The 10,747-nt window shown below is 34.8% G+C and overlaps 1 protein-coding gene across 5 annotated transcripts; it reads left to right on the forward strand.

Annotated features, from left to right (window-relative positions):
- Positions 1-4,184: 4,184 nt before the first annotated feature.
- On the forward strand, positions 4,185-9,171 carry LOC132606361 (serine/threonine-protein kinase SRK2A-like). 5 transcript variants are annotated; one of them, XM_060319818.1, is made up of 10 exons: positions 4,185-4,309; positions 4,711-4,873; positions 5,663-5,737; positions 5,850-5,951; positions 6,100-6,153; positions 6,323-6,415; positions 6,689-6,802; positions 6,954-7,058; positions 7,170-7,268; positions 8,426-9,171. In XM_060319818.1, the coding sequence occupies exons 2-10, from the start codon at positions 4,754-4,756 to the stop codon at positions 8,744-8,746; spliced, it is 1,083 nt and encodes a 360-aa protein (XP_060175801.1). In that variant the 5' UTR covers positions 4,185-4,309; positions 4,711-4,753; the 3' UTR covers positions 8,747-9,171. The 5 variants fall into 5 exon arrangements, with proteins under 5 accessions (XP_060175801.1, XP_060175798.1, XP_060175799.1 ...); XM_060319815.1 differs by lacking the exon at positions 4,185-4,309 and adding an exon at positions 4,316-4,668 and having other exon boundaries at positions 4,745-4,873; XM_060319816.1 differs by lacking the exon at positions 4,185-4,309 and adding an exon at positions 4,316-4,556.
- The last annotated feature ends 1,576 nt before the right edge of the window (positions 9,172-10,747 follow it).

A 10,747-nucleotide genomic window follows, 5' to 3' on the forward strand; every position in this document is an offset into this window, starting at 1 on the left:
TTAATGGAAACGAATGTGAATTAAATTACCTATTAGAGGAGTCTATTTAATTTATTTATTTTTATAAATAAATTAAATAGACTCCTCTAATAGGTAATTTAATTCACATTCGTTTCCACTATACTGCGTTACTGCCCTTTTGGACGATATTTTGGAAGAGCTTTCGGATTGTAAAACTCGTTTAATTCGTTTTTAAGAAGTTAAATAAGTGCTCTTTAGAATTATTAGTTAAAAAAATATTCCGATGATTTCATCTCGAGAAAGAATTGCGAACTTCCTTTAAAGAATGCCATAGCCAATGCATGATTGTGTACTTTCTTTACGCCATCTGACAAAAGTGGGGCTCATATAAAAATTACTTCCTCAGTCTTAATTTATATGATATGGTTTGATTAGGCACCGAAGTTTAAAAAAGAAAGGAAGATTTTTAAAATTTATAGTCTAAAACATATCATAGATATTTGTGTGGCTATAAAATCATTTCATTAAGGATAAAAGCAGAAGTTTTAAGTTAAATTACTTCTAATTATAAAATATTATCATTTTTTTGAGACAAACTAAAAAAGAAAAGTGTCTCACATAAATTGAGATGGCGGGAGTATATTATTTTAAAAATATCCATCTATGATCACGCAATACTATTCAAACTTAATGTAACCTCAGGTCATAAGACTGATTTCATGCTGAATATCCAGAATACTGTTTAGTGCCGTAATTATTTTTTACCATCTCAAAATGATATATATGTACATTCATTATGATAAAAGGTAATGGGACTTTAAACGTAAATTGTAGGATATAAAGTTTCAACTATCATATTTAGTAAGGCCAATAATATTTTGCGAGAAAAATAGCTACATCGGCTATAAACAAAATCAAGCTGATCAACAATTGTGTGCAGCTTGCAGCCACAGCAGGGGCAGACATATATTTTATTATATATGGAACTCGTGTTCCTATACTTGTTCAATTTTGCACCAACCGAATAAAGATTGGACTGGAATAATGTTTGTTCAGTCAAGTATTATCCATAGGGAGTTTGGATGAGATTTGTCCAAGCATTAGCCTAACTGGGGATTGACGTGTCTATTTTAATTTGTTCGAAAACAAAGTTGTCTTTCAAAAGAAATTAAAAAACAATATTAATAAGGCCTTGTGTTTCAATTTTTTTTACTGCACACGTACGATTGAAACGCAACCAAAATAAATAGCGCTTTGACATATAAACTAAATATAATAAAAATAACAATAATTATATCTTAATCTGAAGTTAGTTGAGATTAACTATATGAATTCCTAATATTAAAAATGCTTTGTTAATTTGAATACGTAATATCTCGATATTCCGTACTGAAGGCAAAGGGTCAAAAATATTCTCTATTTTGGGAAAAGGGCTAAAAATATACTTCGTTACAAATTTGGGATAAAAAATACCTCTTCCGTCATTAAAGTTTTCAAAATATCCCTATCTTAACGGAAACCCCCCAAATAACCAAATTTCATTTTTAAACCCGATCCAACTAAATAAAAAAATCCATATTGATTACCCGCTCCTATGCCTAGTGGCTCCAGATGTAGGACTCGGGAACAAGTTAGTAGCATATGAGTTTTTTTATGTAATTGGATCGGGCTTAAATGGAGTGGGTTTAAAAATAAAATCAGGTTATTTTGGAAATTTCCGTTGATATAGGGGTATATTTAAAAACTTTAATGATAGCAGGGATATTTTTAATCCAAATTGCAACGGAAGATATTTTTAATCATTTTTTCCAAAATAAAGGAGCATTTTTTACCCTTTTCCCTTAATATAGTCTAGCGGCTACATCTCTGATGTAATTGGAAATCAGTAAGCATTAGGCTTCTAGTTGATGTCGCCTATCCGGATTATAATTTTAATGGTTACAGATATTTTGCTAAATTTATTTGGATTTTGAGATATTATAGATCTTGAGATAACTTTTTTTTGTGCGGGATTTCAATTCTATCTCCATCTTTTAATACCTTGAATCATCAATTTTTGACGTCTAAAATTTAATGCATCTTGAGGCTTTTATGTAACACATTTTTCTCATTTCATCCTCTCTTTAATGACAGCATTTGTCCGAAAGTTTCATGGCTGTTATAGTGAGGTGCTGTTATGCATGTATATTGACATTTGATGTTTAGATCTCATTTAACTGTTATAAACGAAAGTACTCAAACAACTATTTTTCTTTACTTTTTATGTTATAAACGAAAAAAAAAATATTTGTTAATTTTAAAATTGCAATTGATGTTAATTTTAAATTGCAATTGATTTTCATATCTCATTAATTAAAAATTAAAAAGACTAATTAATTACTAATAAATCTATAATTAGTTGTACCATACCGATAAAGAATTAAAATCCAAGGAACATATGCATTTAAAATTAATTGAGATTTTAAATATTTCATGTTTGATGTAAGAATTCTACAATTGTAGGTTGTTTCGCAAACTGCAGTCTCTTAGTGATAATATAATGCTTGAATTGACAAGAATTTTGTCCAAGTTTTCAGCAAAAGGGAATTCAATATCTGTCTAAGAACTTAAAAGTTGACTCTTTGTACTTGAAATTTACAATGTGCATGACATTAATGATGATTATCATAAATATTTTAATATTTTATTTTTATACATAGTATATTTCTTACAAAATTTCTTAGTATGGCTGTTATAGAGAAGTAAGTGTACCGCTTTGGTTTTAGAGGTAAAATGCTGTTATAGAGAAGTAAAATATAATATGAAAAATCAGTTTTGGAGAAAATCAAGTCACTATAGTGAAATGTCGTTATATCGAATGACAATTATAGAGAGATTTGAGTGTATATGCTACTCATAAAATAAACAGTGCTTTTACGTGTTAGTTTTCTTACGTTAGATGTACTTTAACCACTTTTTTTATGAGGTAACTTTTGTCACTTTTATCTTTTTTCGGGTCATTTAGGTTCTGGACTCTCTATTTATGAACAAACTATATGAGAAAAGAGTGTTAGTCAAATCAGGAAGGAAGGAATTTTTTTTTTTCTTTTAAAAGAAAAAAAGGAGCAACAAAAAGAAATTTTTTACTCCCTCCGACTTAATTTAAGTGTCTTAATTTAACTTGACACGAAGTTTAAGTATAAAAGGAGACTTTTTAATCTTGTGATCTTAATTAAATATGTATGTAATATACTAAAGTGTTCTTTGAATCTTGTGGTTTTAAACTAGACATGTAGGCATGGGCAGAGCTACCCTAGGCAAAGGGTTGTTCGGTGCACACCCTTCGCCGGAAAATTACGTGGTGTACATACGTTAAATGTTAGCTATTATGAGTATAAATTTAATTTTGCACACCCTTAACACAAGTGAGAAGAAAATTTACACATCATTCGCCAAATTCCTGGCTCCGCCACTGCATGTAGGATATTTGAATTGTCAACTTAATAAATATATAAAAATACACTCTTTTGAGCAGTGGCGAATCTAGGATTTTGACTCAGGGGGTTCGGAAAAAACAACAAAAGCTAAATATAAAAAATAATGTTGTTACTAGGAATCAAACCTAGGATGCTAGATTCAATTTGAACACCCTGAACCACTTGAGCTAACCTTTTGCATTTGTTCAGGGTGTTCAGAAGTTAATATATGTACATAAACGCAAAAAATCCATCCTATACATACACTGTAATTTTTCGCCGAGAGTGTTCGGGTGAACACCCTGTACAGCCTCTAAATTCGCCCCTGCTTTTGAGATATGCTAAAAAAAAAAGTAAGACACTTAAATTAAGACGAACGGAGTGTCAATTATTTCAGCGGACAAAAACCAATTCTTTCAAAGTCATATCCAAATACACTCATATTCCTTGAAAGAAAATTTCAAAACAAAAAAGTATATCGTAACTAAAAATAGAAGTGTTTGTAATTCATTTGCCACCGCGACATTACTATTATTTTAAAACGACAAAGATACTTGCATCATGCATGTTGAGACATAAGCTTTCTAGGAAAGTGCAATAAGAATAGTACTCCTTCTCTCCTCTCATATTTTTTCTTCAACATTCAAATTGCGTGGACTTTAATTAATATTTTAAAATATATTTTCTTACTAACCATATGAGAAACAATCTAACCTATAGCACTTTTTATATAATTTTTAAATATATAAATTTTAATTTTAAAATATTAAATTAATTTAATCTAATTTAACTTTAAAATTTAATTAAATGACCTCAAAAAAATAAAATAAAATGTATAACATTGAGACTGGGGGAGTAAACAAGTAGTACAAGGTTATTCTCCCACCTGTCTGGTAACACTTCATTTCAAACCACTCTGTAATTCCCAGTATCCATCCACCCTCCATTATTGTCTTCTAAGTCCTTGATTTTCCCTAATTACGATAGTTAACTCTTAAATTTTCAACCTCAAATTTCTTCTTGAGCCCTTCAAAAAAAAATCCCCCTTTTTAACATTCTGGCTTCAAGAAACCCTAAGTCTAATTAAATACACAAATTTCCCAAATACCCTTTTCCGATTTCATGTAATTGAGCTTGAAGGTGCTTAATTGAAGCTTGTTGGGAATTTGGATTTTGTGGAAATCTTATTAATTCCAAAGATTGTTCTTTTGGTTCTTGATTGGTGTTAAAGAGGATTTGGTCTAAAAATAAAGTATGAATTGAAGCTCAATTTGGGATTTTTTTTGTGTTTCAGGATTATTTTTGTAATATAGATAAGTTGTTTAAAGGATTAGAAGATGGAGAACTATGAGCTGGTAAAAGATATAGGGGCTGGGAATTTTGGAGTTGCAAGGCTTATGAGGCACAAGGAGACAAAAGAGCTGGTTGCAATGAAATATATTGAGAGAGGCCACAAGGTTTGCATTTTATATCACCAAATCATCTATTGAATTGCTTCAATGTCAAGTATCTTATTTCTAATTAGTACTGTACTTTACTGCCTGTTGATTGAACACAGTGCCTAAGATGTTAGTTTCAGTTATATTTTAATAGTGATGAAAAAAGGGGGAGGGGAGCCTTGGCATAACTGGGAAAGTTGCTGCCACGTGACCAGGAGGTCAGGGGTTCGAGCTGTGGAAACAGCCTCTTGCAGAAATATAGGGTAAGGCTGCGCACTACACACCCTTGTGCTCCGACCCTTCCCCGGACCCCGTGTATAGCGGGAGCTTATTGCACCGGGTTGCTTCGTTACTGATTAAAAAAGGGCAGCTCAGTGCGCATGCATCCCATGTTAGCAGGGTCAAGGGAAGGGCCGCACCGGGTGTGTTGTAGATAGGCTACCCTAAATTTCACTTATATTGTAATAGTGATAGGGGAAAAAAAAAATTAAAATAATGGTTGATAAGGTAGTTCTGTAGAGGGAGTGAGCATTATATCAAACTTTAAAATTTGAATGGTTTAGCTACTTTTGAATTCTTGTAAAATGTAAAAGTTTGTAGAAGTGGAATGTTATCAAATGTTTGGGACATCTAAATGAAAGAGTGTAATATAAATTTCGCCAAAATATACTTTATGGATATTCCTAAATATCATTTATACAGTTATGATTAATCAGGTCTCTTACCATCTCCAGCATGTTGTGTTCTTGTATTATTGCAACACATAAATATCATTTAATAAATTTGCGGTGGCTCTTTTGACTGTAGATTGATGAGAATGTTGCAAGGGAGATCATAAATCATAAATCGCTTCGACATCCAAACATAATTCGGTTCAAAGAGGCAAGTATATGTCTTTATTTCCCACCGCACTGTTTGTTAAACTTGAAAATGGAAGAAAAATGGCAAGGACATAGCTAATCTAACTATCGTGTTATTGTTTTCTGAGATGCAGGTGGTATTAACCCCCACTCATCTTGCCATTCTTATGGAATATGCAGCTGGCGGAGAGCTGTTTGAGCGCATTTGCAATGCCGGAAGGTTCAGTGAAGATGAGGTAAAGTTACATTTTTTAACTGCCTATAGCCAGGTCTCTCATAGACCACACATATGATATGAGGGATAAAGAATACTGTGATGGATGCCCTTTGGTTTGAAGGCCTTTAAGCTTCTGTTCATTGGTCTCTTTCTGCTGCCACTTTCAGGCTAGATATTTCTTCCAGCAGCTTATTTCAGGAGTCTGCTACTGTCACAACATGGTGAGCAACTTTTAGTAGAAAATGTGTAGACTTGTTATACATGTATATGGGAAGTTTCGATGCGTCTTGTGAATGTGCCCTAGATTCGTGAGCATTTTCTTTGTTTGTTGCAAATTTCTTCCACTTTCAACTAAGGGAGCTTTTTCCTTGAAACTTGTCTTTGCCCCAGCAAATATGCCATCGAGATTTGAAACTGGAGAATACTCTATTGGACGGCAGTCCAGCACCACGCTTGAAGATTTGCGATTTTGGATACTCAAAGGTCTGATGATGTTTGGGTGATTTAAGAAAATTTATTTGCTCCCCCACTCTTCCCACCCCCACCCTTCAAACCCAAAAATAAAGGGGAAAGAAAAAGAAGAGAAGGCTAATATCCCTAAAACAAATTCTTCCAATCACAGTCGTCTCTGCTGCATTCAAGGCCAAAATCAACTGTTGGAACTCCCGCTTATATTGCTCCTGAAGTTCTATCTAGAAGAGAGTATGATGGCAAGGTAATTATGTAATTTCTTTTATTGACTTTTACATTTGTCAGAGTGGCAACGTTCTGTTTATCCTCTGGAGTTCATGGATCTATGCTGTCTCTGAGACATTAGGAGCAACATGTTGTTTACGGTCTTCTTTTAATGAGATGAAATCTGGAAGCATAGTAAGTGGTGGCAATAAGACCTGTTAATTTTTCTGGTTATGATTCCACAATTAATTCCTCAGTTTTGTGCCCTCCCTTCTTTCCTTAAAGAGTGCAATGTTTAACTTCTCTCACTTTTAACCCTGTTAACTTGTGGTTGTGATTGTTTCAGCTGGCTGATGTTTGGTCATGTGGAGTGACACTTTATGTAATGCTGGTTGGTGCATACCCTTTTGAAGATCAGGAGGATCCAAAGAACTTTAGGAAAACTATTCAAGTGAGTTCTTCTTTAAGTTTTCATAAATTAAAACCCTTTCAGAGCTTTAATCTAGTAAATGATTAATATTGGTTGTCACCTTTTTAATTTCTTCTCATGTTTTCTTTTCAGCGAATAATGTCGGTGCAGTATAAGGTTCCCGATTATGTTCACATATCACAGGACTGTAGGCACCTTCTCTCTCGCATATTTGTTGCCAATCCAGCAAGAGTATGCTCTCACTCCCTCTCTCAGTTACCTATGTTGTAATGAAAATTTGCTTGAATTGCTTCTAAGCTAGTCCTGCATAGATTTGAAGGCTAACACTCCGGTGCAGGTGTAACTTATTTAATACATCATTTCCATAAGCATGTAATGTCCAGCATGTGCATTTGACAGATGGCCTTGAGTGAGGTCATCAATGTGACAATTCAATCAGATTGAGGTTTTCGTTCCCTGTATCTCTCACAGCTGAAACAAATCCTTCAACTGTAATACGGCATTGAATAATTCTTTTGAAGCAGTAACGTGCCCAAACGTTTATCAGTCTTTGAGGATAACCTAAACATCTATAGAGGCTGGCATTTTTTGCTGAAATTGAACTTCATAGTTGTTCTTCCTAACCCCACCACCCTGGGAGTGACTTGACAGTGCTTCTTTTGAGGATATGTAAATTGAGTGTTCCATGGTTCTCGTTAAGGCACTATGTTCTCTGCGTCTTCAATCAATATCGAGTTATAGTATCAGGAAACCATCACAGTTGCATGTGAAGGCGGCAGCAATAGATTAAAAGCAGCAATATGTGGTCTGTCAACTCCAGCTAATTTGGGACCGAAGCTTAGTACTCTATGTCTAGTCGGTCAAATAGCTCCAGTAGTTACTTGTCTGCTATAGTCTAATATGGTCAGTTTCTCTGAGAAAAATGAATCCTAATGCTGGTGTTTTCTTTGTTCTGCTCCCTCTTTCACCCCATACAGCATTTGGAAGCTTGGGCTAGTGCTTTTTTTCCCGTCTTTTGATACTATTGTATTAATGAGACATCGTAAAATACCTACCAAAGGGGACGAGCGTCAGAATCATCCAGAGAGTAAATCCTGACAGTGTACCCTCCAAAAATCCGGATCTTCAGATGAGACAGGGTTATGCTTTTCAGCCATTACATGATCTCTGTGCTTTGTCATTGTCCCTCCAATTTTTTAACATTAAGAATAATGATAAATATATCCAAATCATTTGCTAGTGATTTAAGTTTTCACCTTTACATTTGTCTGATCCAACTTTGTAATCATCTAAAAATAGTGGAGAAAAGAGAACATACAGCAGACAATCAAAACAAATGTGAAGTGTTGATAATGTTGCCTGTCTGAATAAGAACATTTCTTTTGCAGAGAATTACAATCAAAGAAATCAAAACCCACCCGTGGTTTTTGAAGAATTTGCCTAGGGAATTAACAGAAGCAGCACAGATTGCTTATTACAGAAAAGAAAATCCAACCTTTTCCCTTCAGACTGCGGAGGAGATTATGAAAATTGTGGAAGACGCAAAGACCCCTGCTCCAGCTTCCCGTTCAGTCGGAGGGTTTGGCTGGGTTGGTGAAGAAGAAGACGGGGAAAACGAAGAAGAATTAGAAGAGGACGATGAAGAAGAAGATGAATACGAAAAACAAGTGAAGCAGGTACACGAAAGTGGAGAATTTCGTGTCATTTAAGGTCTTAAGTAATCTATGTTGCTTGTTGAAAGCAACAGCTTTTATGTATTGCTTTTCTAGGTTGTGTAAAATTGGTTGTAGCTAAGGTCTTAACTAACCTTTGTTGCTTGTAGAGAGCTATAGCTTTTATGTATTGCTTTTCATGGTTGTTTAAAATTGGTTCTTTTCCCTGTTGGTGTGATTTAAGGAAGTCTGTAAATTTATAGTTTTTTGGTCAGGGGGCTTGTGAATTTTATTGCTATGTTACAAGGGCAATGGTATGCCGATTTTATTAGTCAAAGGCGTTGAATTATAAGCCTAAAGTGCCTGGGTTTCAGACAAACTTAGAGTTTTAATTGACAGTCTTTGGGTCAATGTTATGATAGTGTACACTGAATGGTTGGTTTCTCAGTTATGAATATGAAAGATTGATTTATTTTCGGTAATATTTTGGTCATTCAATATACTCCCTCCGTTCACTTTTTAGAGAAGACAATTTTTTTCCTGGTTTACCCATAATATCAATTATTCATTTAACATTTTTTTTTAAGTTCATTAAAAATATACACCAATTAATATGAGTATATGGTAAATTATGCATTTCATTTATTATTTTTTAGGGGGTGTGCCAAGTTCGCAGTGGACAAGTAAAAGTGAACAGAGAGGGTAATTAAAGACCTTCATTTGATCGCTTCTCTGTGTTTATAGCTTCAAAGAATTAGTCCATTTTATCAAATATTTTTGTCCATTCCATAACTATATATTTAGTAAGGATTGAACCACTTGACAAATTTATGATCTATTCAGTGGTGAAGCCAATAATATGACAAGGGTGTTTAACGTTTAGCATGTATAAAAATATTTTTTAATCTCTATATTACTTTATAATTTTAAATTTTTCGATGGAAGGTGTTAAATTGACGCGTAGCCAGTATATCTGTTGAAATATTTTTATGTGAGAACTATCAAAAGAAAAAAAATCTAATGTGAGAAATTTTCTTCATAATACGCGACTCTTTCGTTTATCTAACTTACATTTGTCTATACTTCCAAGTCTAACCAAATTTTAGTAACAAACATACTTTTATATCTAACCAAATAGCCTCGAGCTATTACCAAAATATACTTTTTTTGTTAACCAAATAAGGTTAAGGCAACAAATGTAAAGCATATTACCATGAGTCCGAGATAACTCCAGTGCCCGAGTCCTTATCCCTCACACTCAAGCACTTGGCGGGAGGGGAGTGGGGGTCACCCCAGGGAGTGATCACAGGTCACTCCACTAATCCAGGAACAGACGAGCACACAGGATTATCAAGTGACACTGGGACTGCCCCATCAAGTTGCTACTGCACAGGGATATCAAGTGACGGTGGGACTGCCCCATCAAGTTACTCGAAAATCTGGGACTGCCCTGTCAAGTTGCTCGAAGCACTGGAGCTGCTCAGACAAGCTTCATAATTAAGATTTTTTTTTTCTCCCTTGTGAAAGTTGGCGATCCCACAAAGGTTCATGTACTACTAGGGCCGTTTTGCCCCGCTATGAAAATGAAGTGAACATTCTTCCGCATTTTTTCCCACCTGACTTGGTTATTAGCAAGTCTCCGGACTCAAACGTTTAGGTTATCGCCAAACCAAGCGGCATCGTCTCCGGATTTAAGTCGAAAAGTAAGTTTCCGGACTCAAACGTATAGGTTAGCGTCAAACCAAGCGACACCGTCTAGACTTAAGTCGAAATCAAGTCTCCGAACTTAAACGAACAAATTCCGCCACAAACACACACGATACAGTCTCCGCACTTAAATCGTAAAGGTTCTTGTATAGGGCAAAATCCGTAGACACCAAGTGGACGTATCAAAAGGTGACACGTGGAGATGGCGACGGGTCAGATCCGAGTCAGCGAACGAGGGACTCCGGGAAATCATACGAGACTCCGGATAAGTAATTCGGTAACTCGCTCCCGAAGGCAAAAATTACAAAGGGTCCGGAAGAGCGTGCCAACTCAGCGGTAAGACATCATTCA

The sequence above is a fragment of the Lycium barbarum genome, chromosome 8 (genome assembly GCF_019175385.1).
Source record: "Lycium barbarum isolate Lr01 chromosome 8, ASM1917538v2, whole genome shotgun sequence".
In the NCBI taxonomy this organism is placed as follows: Eukaryota; Viridiplantae; Streptophyta; class Magnoliopsida; order Solanales; family Solanaceae; genus Lycium; species Lycium barbarum.

Bases quoted from the DNA above. Each gene is read 5' to 3' on its own strand.
- LOC132606361 (XM_060319818.1), top strand. From the start codon at position 4,754: ATGGAGAACTATGAGCTGGTAAAAGATATAGGGGCTGGGAATTTTGGA. The intron at 5,738-5,849 runs GCAAGTATATGT...TCTGAGATGCAG, and splicing joins ACATAATTCGGTTCAAAGAG to GTGGTATTAACCCCCACTCA. The intron at 6,154-6,322 runs GTGAGCAACTTT...TCTTTGCCCCAG, and splicing joins TCTGCTACTGTCACAACATG to CAAATATGCCATCGAGATTT.